General features: G+C 38.6%; 1 protein-coding gene across 2 annotated transcripts in view; it reads right to left on the bottom strand.

Annotated features, from left to right (window-relative positions):
• Positions 1–1,240: 1,240 nt before the first annotated feature.
• Positions 1,241–15,765, bottom strand: part of SLC25A13 (solute carrier family 25 member 13) — a 201,450-nt gene continuing 186,925 nt past the window's right edge. For both annotated transcript variants that reach the window (XM_003809698.3, XM_055114723.1), the window contains 4 exons: positions 12,718–12,856; positions 2,858–3,016; positions 2,674–2,764; positions 1,241–2,398 (listed from right to left, as the gene is read on the bottom strand). In XM_003809698.3, the coding sequence (XP_003809746.2) occupies positions 2,212–2,398; positions 2,674–2,764; positions 2,858–3,016; positions 12,718–12,856 (576 nt within the window). In that variant the 3' untranslated portion in view covers positions 1,241–2,211. The remainder of the gene's footprint in view (positions 2,399–2,673; positions 2,765–2,857; positions 3,017–12,717; positions 12,857–15,765) is intronic.

Below are 15,765 nucleotides of genomic sequence, written 5' to 3' on the forward strand. Positions count from 1 at the left end.
ACCCAGAGGGAAATTAGGCCTCCTTCAAAGTCTCCCATCACTGCCTATCCCTGAACAGAATAAGGCAAGGATTTTAAGGACACGCAGACATGTGGCCCTACCTCCATTGGCTTCCTGGGGCCCCTGGCTTCTTATTCACTAAAGAGAATTGTTCTCAGTGACTGACAAGGCTAAATGAAGACAGGGTGCTCTCTCATTAAATGCAACTGCTCTTTAAGAGGCAGGCAGGGCCATGGACAAGTTATGAGATTTTTGGTCAGTGTTTTCACCAAGAAAACTTGATCTGCCATAAAATCTCAAACAAGTGAAGAAAAGGAAAGCAGAGATGCAGGGCCTTTTCTCCACATTCAAAAGACCAAAGTTGGCATGTTTTGTTCTAACACCAACCATATTTCTAACACATATTTGGAGTTCTGTGACTAGTCCCTGAGATTATAATACAGATATTTATCACTTATCACACTGAATTTGGGGAGGGGATTCCCCTTTGGTTTTGTCAAATAATCACAGAAGGAGCCATGTATGTTATCTGTCCTGTTTCTAGTGAAGAAGACAAAGCTCTTCACTCCCCTCCTGACCCTCCCCCTCTAAAAAATCAGCCATTTATGGCGGGTATTGACTCTTGCCAATTTTAAACTGTAACTTCAAATGTCAGCCTGTTGACTTACAGAAACAGACTGACAAATGGCTGTCTGCTATGGAGAAAAACTTTGGAAACTCAAAATGTTCATACAGACTGCCAACAGATTAATTAGTAGCCTCTTTGGAAGCATGATCACGGTCTAAGAATAGCCTTAAATTCTGTTCAAGACTAGCTTCTTTCCCCAAATCATTATAGTGCTAGCCAAATATTAGCAAATGTTAGATACAGTGGTATATGGTTTCGGTGTGTGCAAGAGTCAGACTGGATTAGAAAATATGACTGCCATTTCATACCAGTTTTCATGGCTAAGTTCTACTAAAACTATGTGACCTTCGTCATCACAATAAACTGCCGGAAGTGCTGGAATGACTAGAACTAAGGTGTCAGTTTGCTAGTTCTTTGCTTATCTATGGTTAAATACAGTTTCTTGTACTCACTTTGAACCATGAAAATGAGGGAACACATTACCTTGAAAGATACTGAGGATATATCCATGCCAACATGAATAAAATTCCCCTCAAAACAAAACATGTAGGCCAATAATGACAATTACTATATCCACTCACCATGCAACATGCACAAGACCAAACAACTCAATCACTTTACAAATAGTTTATTTCCACCTTCACAAACTCATGCACCTCTGACCATTATGCAAGGCAACATGAATTAAATACTTATGTCAGAACATATTTGTCTTACATTATTCAAGATAAAGTGGATTTTAAAAGCAAGTGGGTACCAATGATGGGGAGATGAGGAGAATAGGGCAGGCAGCAATAGGGCAACATGCATTTTTCAAGAGTGTTTATTAAAATAGGCAGTAATCAGTACATGTACATCATATGAGCAGTTTTTCAAAATTAGCACTTCCAGGAGAGGGGCTACATCTCAGTTTTTTCTGTCTGTACAATAAAATGCCAAAAGTACTTCCCTAAAGTACAAAGGCATTTCCCTAGTAGTCTTGGTACCAGTAACAATATGATTACTAAACATCTCCAATGTGGTTTTCATTACAAAGAAACATGTTTCACATAAAAGCTTCATAATATAATCCAGAGACAGAATTTGTGCATGCTTACAATTTGAAGCCAGGCTGAATATATTTGATATATATTTTTTCATTTCTCCCAGTGTTTTTTATTTTTATAAATATGCACCTAGTTTCCTACCAGTTTAAAACACACACGAAACACTGCTCTGAGCACCATGATTGCCTTACAGTAGCCTCTTTGGGACTACAATCCTAGTTCAAGGAGGGGAGTACTAATTTCTATTCTGACTTGCTCCTTTCCCCAAATCATGTTAGTGTTGACCAAATCCCATCAATTTTCAGATGCAAACAAAGGTTTCTGGGCAGAGGGCCAAAGAATAATTATGAATAATTTCACAATGATCTGGTTAAGAAAACACCCAGAAAATGAATGATTTCACATGATAAAAAAGCCTGGACTTGAATTTAAACAAGAGATGGATGTAAAAGGGATGAAGCATTGCTTCATTCCCAGGAGGGATGTTCTTAACTGCAGTACCCACAAAAAGACAGTACTATCCCAGGGCTGATCTTCCTATGGGCCTCCACCAATAGCCTTTGAGGTAGATACTGATGGCTTGAAGAGAGGTAGGTAAAGTCCAAATTTGTTTTCAATCCCTGCAAATGTAGCAACTGCCAGTTTGTAGCCCCCAACGTGATCAGGATTCGGGGCAGGCAGGTTGATCCTGGATTTAGGAACTGGCTCTGATCCCATGGGTTTTCTAAAAGAAGAGAAAACAGAGTAAGAAGCTGTATTTTTTGTTTTTTAACTTGATAAAAATAACATTCAAAACCTGTTCAAATATTTAATGTAAAGGAGTTGATACATTCTCATCAGTTGTATGTTCCCCTTGGAAATGACCTTGTTAACACAATTTCAACATTTCCCTAAATCTCTTCTATTTTATTATAGAGACTAGACTGAGGTACCTTTCCCTACGACAACAGAGTATTAGCAGCAGCCAAAATTTAGCAGCAGATTTAGCATGATACTTACACTCCTCCAAAATCAATGTAGAACCATCGCTGTAGCAATTCGTAAGTCAGCAAAGTTACACCAAACTGGGGTGAGGATCGAAATACACGAGCTTTAAAAAAATGGAGAAATCATAGATATAATTAGATTTTTTAAAAATTTACCTGATACCAAAGAGTTAGTTAAGAACACATTATTTCCATACCACCAGCTCCCTTCCACAGAGCTTTTGGTCCTTCTTCACGCAGTATCTTTCTAAAGCAGTCTATCACTCCGCTGTAAGTGGTTTGGCCAGCCCGGGCAGCCACCTGTAATCTCGTCTTGATAACATCAGCAGGGGTCACTAAAGATGCCGCAGGCATACCTGCAGGAGAGACACAACACCATCTCAGTCTGGTCACACTCTCACTATATAAAAATAACTGTGCTTTGAACTGCTGGCCGTGGAAAGAAAGTTAAAAATCCGATTCAATAAAATGCCTATTTTGCTCTCCTCTATGGGAAGTGCAACCATGCCTCTCCTGTGTGCAAGATGTCTGCTCCTACACCCCTCCCCACCCGACTCACACCTTCCCTTGCCCAAATCACTCAGCCTTCGTTTCCTTTGTTTCTATTCCTAAATCTTTAAATATTTTTAAGAAATTGTTTATCAATAACACTACTTCAAGTGGTTGAGAATAAGTGGAGAAAGCGGTTTTCTTTTCTTTTTCTTTCCTGTTGAAATCAAAAACTTGCGAAGTTATTAGGTCCGATTTTTCAGAGGTGAAGCTTGTTACGCGTTTCCTCTTCATGGTCTTCTGTGGCTGCTGGCAGTCACAGGAGGTGCTTTCTCTCACACATTCAACCACCCCCTACCCTCCAAACCCCAACCTCTCCAGTTACACCAGAAAAAGACTTTACTGATAGCTAAAAAAACACTGTGTGTGTTGGGGGGTGGGAGGTGGAGGTTTCGGGGAGGGGGTGAAATTGGGAGAAGGGGACTCCTACAGATAACACTTCAGGATTTCTTTTCCCTAAGACTGACATCTCCAGAAAAATATTTGACAGAAAGCTTAAAATTTATACTGGCTGATAATCAATGAAAAAGGAACAACAACAACAACAGAAAACCCTCCCAAAGTTACCAATGGGAAATTTTTCTACAGTCACTGTATCCAAAATAGGGCAGTGCATGTTTAGATTTTTTAAAAGCGAGACTGTACTCAGAAGACACTGTCTCTTATGGTTTTATTACTTTTCCATTATGAACTTATTCCAAACCAAATTGGTCAAATGCAGATGCATAAATCTCCTTTGCTTTTTTTAAGGCTTAATAATTCTGTAAGAATTTCTGTCCAAACCAACATGGTCTGGCTCACAACTACATTTCATCCTTCTAACAGACAGCTTTAAAGTTACAGTGAGTTGGAAGGGGGGTGTAAATCTGCATACTACATGCTTCCATTTATATTACTGAAGGAGTATCTCTTCCATCTTTACCTAGTTCCTCAAACATTAATCTCAAGAGGTTTTATAAAATACATCACAATTCTGCATGCAAAAAGCTCACTTTATATCCAGTGCTTCACTGGATAAGTCATACTGAAATTCCTGTTCATTTGTAGGAATTATTTTAACTTTGGGCCAGGAATTTATCCTCCAACATAATGGAAGGAAACAAGAAAAATGCTTAGAAACCCACTGTGTTCACACCACCAATTTTGTTTTACTTCCTGGTTTAGAAAGAGTTTAGCAAGACAGCCTGCTTTAGACATGCAATAAAAGCCGCCTTGCAATGGTGGGCAGGCATGTCAGACTGTGACTGTGAAAGACATACAAGCAATAAAATGGGCAAAAAGTTCCCTTTGGCTAGGGTAATTTTCATAAACTGTTCTTTGTTATGAAAATAGAGGTACTAGGGGTGAAGGAAGCAGGTATGAAAGACACCTAGTAAGTTGCCTGGCAAAACTGATAGGAGTTGTGGCGAATGCTGGAATATGGCAACTTGAACATAATTCCCATCATCTCCATTGTCAGCTCCAGTTTCTCCTAAGCAGGTATCTGGTAAGGCCTAAAAGGAATTTTGGACATCTTGGTGGACAGGAGATTTCCAGTGTGAGGATTTGCTAAGTTAACCTGGAGAACTGCACCAGGCTGCCCTAAAGCAAGGCCGGGAAAGCAGTAGATACTGGCAAGAACTTGGCCACCAGAGAGCTGCTGATTTTGGGGGCCAGGGTTGGCAGGGACGTCTGGTAGATCTGCCTGCTCTCTTCTGGATTCCAAAAGGCTAAGCCAATGCTGATCAAGTGGTCTGAATTTTCTCTGTTCCTAAAGACAGTGGAGCAAGAGGAGACTGGGAAACAGAGATGCTTCCTCTAGGTCCCTCAGCAGGAAAGGGACTGGCAGGCTGCCTGATTCTTCAGTGACAAGACAAACACAGAGACCCAGGGGCCATCCACCACCTCTGTGACAGGAGTAACTTGGGGCATGTCTCAACCAATTAAAAAATTACAAGTCTTCAAAGGGGGCCCAGCTAGAGTAGAATATAATTTACAACAAAAAGAAAACATGACTGGCAAAATACAGCTTTAGGGCACAAGTCATCGTTAATTTTTATAAATATCCCATTTATTTTTATAAGGAAAGTGCTTTTCTTTTTATTGAATACAAAGGTTAATATCTATTTATTTTGGATCAAGGCTGTTTTCCAAATCCCCTTTGCATCTCTATCTATATTATCTACTTAATATGTCAGCTTCTAAAAGCAGTGTGATAAAGTTTTTCATCAGGTATGAGAAAATATCGCATTTTCTTCATACTTTTAAGCTGAGAGATGACATTATACATTGATATTACATAGAAATTGATGGCATCTTCATAGTGAATTCTATCTTTTATAAAATATGCCTGTGTGCTTCTGAACGCTATTTAAAACCTTGAATTCCATTCAGTATGGCATTAATATTGCTACTTGCTTATTGTTGATATTTGCCTGGTACATATTTTTCAATCAGCTGTCTTTCAATCTTTCTATGTCACTGTTTTATGAAACTTCATATGACTAGATTTTCTTTCAAAACTCATCTTAAAGTGTTTGTTATTACTAGGGGTACTGAATTCATTTACAGTGCTTGTGACTACTAGACTTATTTCTGCCATCCTATATTATGCTATTTTCTCTGCTTCCAGTTATTTCCCTTTTGATCCCCACCACTTCCCTGACTAAATATATTTAAACGTTACATGCATTTGTTATATAGGTGTACATTTACAACAGGTGCAATTGATTAGCATTTGCATCCTCCAGCAAGGGGAGGACTTTGGCGCACTGGCACTTTTGTCCTTCCTTTCATTTGTCAGTCTCCCAAAAACCAACCATTCTTGCATGAATACATATACCAAAGTCAGCAATAATGGAGACCTACCACAGGTTTAACTTCTATTTGCTGTTTCATATATCCTACATTTTCCTCCTTCTTAAATTCACTTTTTTTTTGAGGCGGAGTTTTGCTCTTGATGCCCAGGCTGGGGCTGCGCACGATCTTGGCTCACTGCAACCTCCACCTCCCAGGCTCAAGTGATTCTCCTGCCTCAGCCTCCTGAGTAGCTGGGATTACAGGTGTGCACCAGCATGCCCGGCTATTTTTTGTATTTTTAGTAGTAGAGACAGGGTTTCACCATGTTGATCAGGCTGGTCTCGAACTCCTGACCTCAGGTAATCTGCCCACCTCGGCCTCCCAAAGTGCTGAAATTACAGGCATGAGCTACTGCGCTGGGCCCTTAAATTCACTTTTTAATTGCTTCAGAGAAGGTCTGTGGGGAAGAAAGCTTTGAGTCCTTGCATGTGAAAAACTAACTTTAGTTTTGCCTTCCCCCTCCTGAGTGTTAGTGTGCCCAGGAACATAATTACGACTCAAGACATCCTTTCCTTGGGATTTTGAAAGTATCCAGTATTACAGATAAGAAGATGAGAAGTCAATCTTCTATTGATTCATTTTCTATTCTCCTTTTCCTTATTACTTTTCCCTAGGGAACTCCTATGAAACAGATGTTAGATTTCCAAGATTAATTCTACCTGTATCTTAAATTTTCTCTCATTTTCTATCTCTATATTATTGCTACACATTACATTCTAGAGGGTTTTTTTTTTTTTGCATGTCTTTATTTTCCAGATGTCTAAATTTGGTCTTTGATCATATCCATTATATCATTCAGAACTAACACTCGATATTTAATTATGGCAGTTCTTCTATTACTTTTCAAGACAGCTTCTTTACTGATTATTTCTTTCAAATCTCTCTGAGGACTCTAATTAATTATATTAATTAATTATAGTTCTTAAAAGTTGTCTTCCGTCCCCTGAATTGCCTGTTTTCTCTCTAATTCTTCTGTTCACTTACTTTGTTGCTCCTTCATGGCTGGGGATCTCTGGTTGTCTATTGATATTATTCAAGTTCAAAGGATAGGCTGATTAGTATCATATACAAATGTTGTGGGTGACTTCTACCATATTCTAGGTATGCTTCACCCACAGGTCTCTCTCCTGAATGGGAGGGTCTATGGGCTTTGTGTAACTGGGTGCAAGGGGTTAGGATATGCTGGCAGGTGTGGACCCTCCGAACTGCTGAAATGTAGGGAACTTCACTTTGGGGGTAGAAGAATTTATTTTAAATTCTTAATTCTTCTTGGGAAAAGCTGCCATCACTTTATTTTTTCCTGCATCTATGGTAGAAGTCTTGAATTACCTTAAGTCCTGCCCTACTTTCTGTCCATTCCTTACACGTATCCTCTCTAGGGAAGTGGTCTCTTTCTTTAAAATTGAGCTCTGAGCTTTTAACTTGGATACAACTGTCTCCTGAAGCTCCATATGAAAACCAGGAGAGAGCTCCAAGCCTGGCAATCCTGAAGAAAGTATAGTTCCCTAACTCATGTTAATGATTTACCCTAAAACCTCCACCTCCACCCCAGGCATTCTATTCTTCACTCAAAGGTTAACATTCTCCAGTTCAGCTCTTGCATTAGAGGTAGTTTCTCCTGCTGTGTTTTGGACTGGGGCATCTCTCAGTCCAGTTTCAGAGTCAATATGGCTATTTCCTTTCTGCTGAGGGCCAGATTAGCATTTTCTAGTGCCAACAAAGAATTTTTTAAAAATGCATTTCCTGACATTTTAAGGTATTTGGGAAGATAGGAGAGATGGATGAATATGCTCAGTCTATTGTCTTGATTCAATTTCTTCATTACTTTTTTTAAGGGTTTAAGGACTGGTTTTAAACTATTATAACTTAAGCTTTATGTCCACATAATTAACAAATTTGTACCAACAGTAGTTTTCTCATAATACACAATCTAATGTTTGCAAAAGCATCATGATCACACGTGTATAACACACTTCCACTTCTGTGTACTGGAACAGCTTTTAAAGGTATTTCTGTATTACAACTTAATCTCAAGCTAATTAATTCAAAGGTGAGACCATCATTACAGTCTGACTTGTTCCTCTATCTTATCACTCTGATAAAAATCATCTGGTATGATAGAGCATTCTATAAAATTTGGGTATTAGATATATTTTATTTGATATCATTCATAAGGTGTATTGAAATGCCCTTCATTAATGATAAAGCACCATGTTAATTATAGAGAATTAGAATTTGATTTCTTAATTTCAGGACCCCTGCCTTCGGTCTTCACTTTCTGACAAAGCTGATGTACTTTGGCCAATGAACATGAATTCAAATATTGGTTAGTCTTGTTCTATCTTGTGAAATAACGGAGTAGATCTTCCAGTATTTAAATATAGTCCCAGTTTATAACTAGATACATGAACAAAACAAAAACAAAAACACCAAAACCCAACATTCTCTAGGTGAGGATACCAATAACCACTTTTGCTAAAAAGCTACATATTACTAAAACAATCTAACCTCAAGGTTAATCAAATTTTTGGAAAGAAAACAGTGAGATAACACTACTGAATAATTGAAATTATTATCTAAACATAGAAAGCATGGTCATATTCATTTAATCACAGGTCCATATTATTTATAATAGGCTGATGTTCAGCAAAAAATATTTTATGTATAAGTGATCAATTTAAATATGGTACATATAAAAATAGCCATGAGACATTTTTGTTTTATAAGTTAGAGGCCAACAATTATTCATTGTAGTTGCTTGAAACTCCATCTAAAAAGGAGGATTTTTGTATTTTGAAAGAAGCTTTTCTCCTATTAAATACTTTCTGGGATTCTCTGAATACCATGTATCCTCTCCCTAAGAAATGCCTTTGCTCTTCTTGGCAACCACAAAGGGAATGTGGGGGCCTGATCCGTCCTCCACCCAACACCCCATTCAGGATTAGTGCACATTTGTGCTTGCTCACTGCCCTTCTTGGGGTTGCACGGGGCACACTTCTGACAAAAGTCTTGCCCTTCTCCACACTGAACTCAGCTCTGCCTGAGCATCTCAGCAAGGTTCCACACTCAGCCCTGCTCACTCCATGACATCACTCCTGCTCACTGGATATAGATTTTTTATGTTTATTTTATAACAAAACGCATTACTAATCTTTTTTTTCCTAATTCTAATATACTTCTTAGACATTTTAATTTTGATTTTCAGGTAAATAATCATTTATAAATAATGACTGCTTCCTTTCTTCTTTTATTTATGCCTTTTACTTTATTTTACAATGCTGACTGGAACCTCCAAAATATGGCTGAATAACAAAGATGAGAGAGACATCCTTGTCTTATTCCTAACTTTAATTGGAATGGTAACTATGACATTGACCACTGGCTTCTGATATCTGTTATTAAATTAAGAAAGTAGCTTACTTCGCATTACACAGTTTTTACAGTTTTGTAGAATACACAAAGACCATCAAGCTTTGTAGCTTATTCACTCTTTGAAGACTAAAATCAACAGGGCAAACTCGGTATTTTCCCATTTTACCAGAAACGGGGGATCAGGAGGAAGGTGGATAATAATAGGAAAGTCAATGCTCTTTAGGACAAATACCTAATGCATGCGGGGCTTAAAACCTAGATGATGGCTTGATGGGTGCAGCAAACCACCATGGCACTTGTATAACTATGTAACAAACCTGCGCATTCTGCACATGTATCCCAGAACTTAAAGTATAATAATAATAATAATAATAATAAAAGTCAATGCTCTATAGTAAGTGTGGCAGCCAGTTCCCAAAATGGCCCTCAAAGAACTGCACCCTTGTGACATTCACGCCTCTGCTTCTCTATCATCTTGAGGTGAAGTCATAGAAGACACTGCAGCTTCTGCCTTGCTTGCTCTCTCTCTCTCTCTCTCTCAGACTTTGCTCTGGGGAATCTAGCTGCCATGTTGTGAGGGTATCCAGGCTGACCAATGGAGAGGCCCACATGACAAGGAACTGAGGCCTCCTGTCAACAGCTATGTTATTGAGCCATCTTGAAAGTGGCTTCTCCAATGTCAGTCAAGCCTGGCTGCCATTGTGACTGCGACTTCATGATAGACCTGGTGCCAGAGGCACCCAGTGAGCTGCTTCTACCCCACACCTGTTTCCTGACTCGCAGAAACTGTGAGAAAATAAATATTAGTTGTGTTAAGCTGATTAAGTTTTGAGGGAATTTGGCATGCAGTAATAGATAACAAATACAGAAGGCATTTATAAAGACAACAGGATGGCAAGAGGGCTGAACTAACATCACCATAGGGATGCCAACTACTTCAAACTCTCAAGAATAATGGGTCAATGACCGAAAAACAACCATGCTTTTTACCAACAAACTCACTTCAGATAATCTATTTCTCTTAAAAAAAAATAACTGATTCAAAATAGGGGAAAAAGCATACTACTAGCTATTTAAAATTTTTTGGAAAAAATTAAAGTATCTAAAATTGAGAAATATATAAGATGCAGCAATTAGAAACGATGTTCGGAAAGTTTTAAATAATATGTAATAAAATTACTATTATGGAACATTTTTGAATACTTACTATATATCAGGCACTATTTTAATCTTTTCATCTATTAATTCACTTAATCCTCATAATAATCTTGTAAGGTAAGACTATTCTTATCTCCAAATACAGATGGAGAAATGGCAGAGAGGGAATGAATAACTTGTGTGGTTCACACAGGGTGGAAACACTGGAATTTGAACATTGGTAGTCTGACCCCACAGGCACATGTCATTAACTACTTTGCCATGATGGGTAACAATGCTTAAGACACAACCTTAAGTGAAAACTATCTATACAAACTGTGATTACAGCTCTGTGAAAAACCTGAATGGGAAAAATGAGTAAAAATGTTAAATAGCAATTATCTTAGAGTAGCGAAATAATGAATAATATTTTTGTTATTTGCCTGTTCTAGTACTTTTCAAATATTTTATAATGAGTAATATTACTTTCAAAATCATAAAAAAAAGGAGAAAAATAAACCTTAAATGAAAAAAAAATCTCACCAGTCATTTCTATAGCTCTGGTAGAACGGATTACCTCCACAGAGACAGAATTGTTTCTGGGTACCTGTCTTCTCCAAGAAAAGAGTTAAAGATGGTATTTTTATGGTATGAGGAAAGTGAGGCTTAGGAAAGAGTCCTAGACCTTGATCTGAGCTCTACTACTTAACTTCTAATTTCACAACTTATTTTTTGGAGTGATTTACAGACAGATTCTTTTGGATTCAATGTAATACTTGGCTAATGTTTATTAAGCATTTACTATATGCTAAGAACTATGCCAAGTCTTTCACATGGATCCTCTCATTTGAGCCTCACACACACTCTGTAGCAGGTGCAGTTGTGATCTCCATTTATAGCTGAGGAAACCAAAGCTTACAAGAAGTGAAGTAACTTGCCCAAGGTCACACATTAATAAGTGGTACTCAGTTATTCTCATTAGGTCCTACCTTATTTCAAGTAAATAATTTGAAATAAATTATAACCCTTTGGTTCAAAACATTTTCTCATTTACAGATATATGAGAAATTACATATAGGCCACCATGAGTCAAGCTGGAATTAAAATTGGGAATTTTATACTCAACTCCTGAAATCATGATCTCTTGCTCTAGATACAGTGGTATCACTGCTGCTAATACAACTGAGGTTTCTAAGCAGCCAGGAAACAGTAGCCCTGCCTTATATACCAATATCACTGCCTTTGAAGGAAAAGGATTAACTAAGAATTAAGGAGGAGCTACACAGGTTCCTGCGTCCAGGGGTTCCCCAGGCTGCAGCCAGGGTAGGTGCGGTGTGCACAAAACAGCAAACAACTTCTCAAAGCTGGGAGTTGTTCTTATGCTATCTTTGAGAAAAGCATGGAGACTCTAGTTACATATCTGATGAGAATAGCACAGGTATCAAAAATGTTTGGATCCAGGCATCCTGTGACTGCCTTAGGGTTTGTTAACTTATTAAATGTCACCACTTGGAGAGCTAATCCAGACTGTTCCTGCTCTTAGGGACCCTTGAAAAGAAGCAGCATCAAAAAATGAACTGATCCCTGGCATGGCTAATTATTTTCTATCGATGTTTTCAATGGAGCACTGAAAAAAAGAAGATAGTTATTTCCATCTGTGATTTAATTACCACCATCCCCCTATAACACAGGGAGGAAACAGGTGTCTCTAATTGGCCCAGGTCTTTTCTGGTTCTACTACATTTCTTTAAACTATTGTTTAAGTTCTGGACAGGCTTTTATGCACTATATTTTTTAGACATCTTTAAGACAAACCTATTCAAATCTTTAAAAACTTCCAGCTAAACAGTTATTCTTATGCTATGACGTGAGACTATGAAATGATATGGAACTTGAATTGGAGTTCCACAATACCACAAAATAAGCCAATATTTAATGAGCCTTTTCTAGAGTTAAGAAATTAAGCTTGTCTAATAATCTCATCTGCCAGAATGAAGATTAATTTTTTCCCTTTTTTTTCAGTAGCTCTTCAATCTCTAGCAAACTCACACATACCCTGTCGAGAACTATCAGCAAAAACATTTCAATGTAGTAGCATGCAGCTAGGGAAGGGGGGCAGCAAGGGTCAGGGAAGTAAGAGAACTCCATGGGGGACACTCACCAGCTATGGCACCAGCTAAGAGCAGGCTTCCTGGGCTAACCTGCCCATCTTCATTTGCAAAGGAAGCCTTCACATGAGCATAGCACGGAAAGTAGATGGCCGAGAAAGGAATGTCCCGCAGAAAGCATGCTTTGGCACCCTGCACATTTGCAAAGGAAGAAAAACCACATGAAACACATATCCCATTGAGGAGATCAAGCTTCTCTGGAACTCACCTCAGAACAAAATATTCCTGGAGAAGACCAAATTTGTACTCACACATTGAAAGGGGAACAGAAAAAAATAACCCAAATTCTGCAAGTAATAAATCTAAACTTTGTTTTTAAAACAAAAACTAGTTTTGTTGTGTGCTGTGATGGGAGGAGGGCAGTTCTCATTTATTCTAATGCTAAGACTTCAATTAAAACCTTTTTGGAACTCTGCCTGTGACATCCTTTTAAATCCCTACTGGTGGCAAGCCACTGGCATTTCAAGGAAGATCTGTTCTCTGGTCTCACCGAAGACGGGTAACGGCAGTCAAGATGCCTCTTTGTTTACACACTAGGAAGTAGACAAATTATACAGGTGGGGGGAAAAGGGGTTTGCTTTTTGTACGTTTGGACTGTTTCCCAGAAAGAAATTACACATACATAAAAAATTATATCTTTTCAGGGGGTTCATGGATCCTTCTAATTTTCTTATACACTTACTTACCTGCCACCCAGGGTTTATGAAACATTGATAAATGCCTGCTCTAAAGCCTGAAATATTCACAATAATTCGGATAAATTTTAAAGCTGTGTGTAGAACAATCAGTTCCTACAGCAAAGTCTTCAACAAATAGTTTCTGTTGCCAACATAATGCCATGCAGAGGCCCTGAGAACTGATGAGTGCCCAGAAATATGATATATTATAATGAAAACCACAACACATATATTGTGTTTTGGGTAGGGTGAATGGGAAGGAAATCATCACTTTTCAACATGTAATGATTTAATACCATTTCTTTAACAGATTTCTAATAACTAAAAATTTCCACCAAATACAGAGATTCCCAAAAGAAAATAATGAATCCAGCCAGAGTCAACAGATCTAGCCACACCCAGTGACACTTATTGAGGCCTAGTAATGCTGGATCTTGGGTATTTCTGTCTGATGCTCCAAACTGTCAAAGTTATTTAACACTATGTATCTGTTACTATAGCCTTTGTTTTCCTGACACGCACATTTCACTCCTGACTCAAACTGAGCTTGTGGGTAATAAAACCCTTAGTCTTTTTCATATGAATTACTATTAACTCAAGTCTACCATAACTTAATTAGTTGCCTCACACAAGTAACACAGGCAGGACATCAGATTTAATCCTATTAAGTTGCATCCTAGTTTGGCTCATCCTGCCAACCAGAACAAATGCTTGGAATCTGGATTCTGTCATGTTGGCTCTTCCTCAGTCAACTTACCCATGGATGTGTAAGCATGCCTCTGTTCACTCTGTGTATACAGGTATTCAGAGAAGCACTCATCTACCTCATGTACTGCCAACCGGCTCAGGCTTCTGTATCTTGTCCACCCCCAAAGTGTTAGATGTCTAATTAAGAATCACAATATCCACCACACCCAAGCTAGTCATTTTAGGCATGTACAAACTAACGTCCTGGACAGGTAATCTATCGTCCTGGATGGGTAATCTATCAATTGTGCATTTACTGAGGGCTATGCCCTTGGCTTGTTCAGAGGGCACCCTGGAGGTAGTTCCAGAGACAAGTCCAAAACTCAATACTCTAAGAGTTTTTTCCACTTCTCCCAGCTCTTTCAAAGGGAAAACATACAGTATAATGTTAATAACTGTGTGTAACATCCAATCCTTTTCTTACAACTAGTTTTTAAAAAAGTTATAATTCGGGCTGTTATTGTATAAGGCTAACAACATCAGCGTTTAGTTTCTGTTTTTCCTTCCTTTTCCCTTTTTGCCCCAAGCCTTCTTGTAAGTGCTGCTAGCTATTCATCCACATGTAGATTCAGTCCAGAAGATACTCAAATTAGACATCAAATAATCAACTCAAATGAAGATCACTTTAATCCCAGCTACTCGGGAGACTGAGGCAGAAGAATCGCTTGAACCCGGAGGTGGAGGTTGTAGTGAGCTGAGATCATGCCACTGCATTCCAGCCAGGGCAACAGAGTAAGACTCCATCTTAATAAAAAACATAAATAAAAAAAAAATAAAAATTAAAAAACATTATTTCTTGGAAAAATATATCAGAAACAAAAATCAAGCTTTTAGCTTTTCTTTCATTTGTTGTTGTTTTTTTTGATATGGAGTTTCACTTTGTTGCCCAGGTTGCCCAGGCTGGAATGCAGTGGCATGATCTCAGCTCACTGCAACCTCCACCTCCCGGGTTCACGATTCTGTTACTTCAGCCTCCTGGCCTCCTGAGTAGCTGGGACTACAGGTGCCTGCCACCACGCCCAGCTAGTTTTTTGTATTTTTAGTAGAGACGGGGTTTCACCACGTTGGGCAGGCTGGTCTCCAACTCCTGATCTCAGGTGATCCACCCATCTTGGCCTCCCAAAGTGCTGGGATTCCAGGCATTGAGTCACTGCGCCTGGCCACTTTAAGCTTTTCAAACAAAGACATATTATTTGTTGGGAATGTAACAAAACATAGGAGGAAACAGTCACTAATTTTGTATTGAAACATTAAAGTTTAAAAAAAGGGGGCGAGGGGAGAAAGAGAAGCAGATTAACCTGTCTTATGCTATGTGGCTTCAGTATGATCAGAAGGCCATGGGAAGACATGACTCGAAATTATAAACATCCCTGAGGCACAGGAAGAGTAAAGGCACATGAAGAATCAGTTGGGTTTTCTGAAGAAGGACCCACTGAGTGTTCCACCTTCTGAGAGCCTCCTTCTTCTTCCTTTCCTGAAATCATGACAGTAAATCATGTATCCCTGTTACAATGGCATCTACAAGAGATGTGAGATGTACTTCAAGAGATGCTGGAAAACAACTCTACATGGCTGATATGAAAAATGGCTTGATTAAAAACCAAACATACAAACAAT

This window comes from Pan paniscus, chromosome 6, assembly GCF_029289425.2.
Source record: "Pan paniscus chromosome 6, NHGRI_mPanPan1-v2.0_pri, whole genome shotgun sequence".
In the NCBI taxonomy this organism is placed as follows: Eukaryota; Metazoa; Chordata; class Mammalia; order Primates; family Hominidae; genus Pan; species Pan paniscus.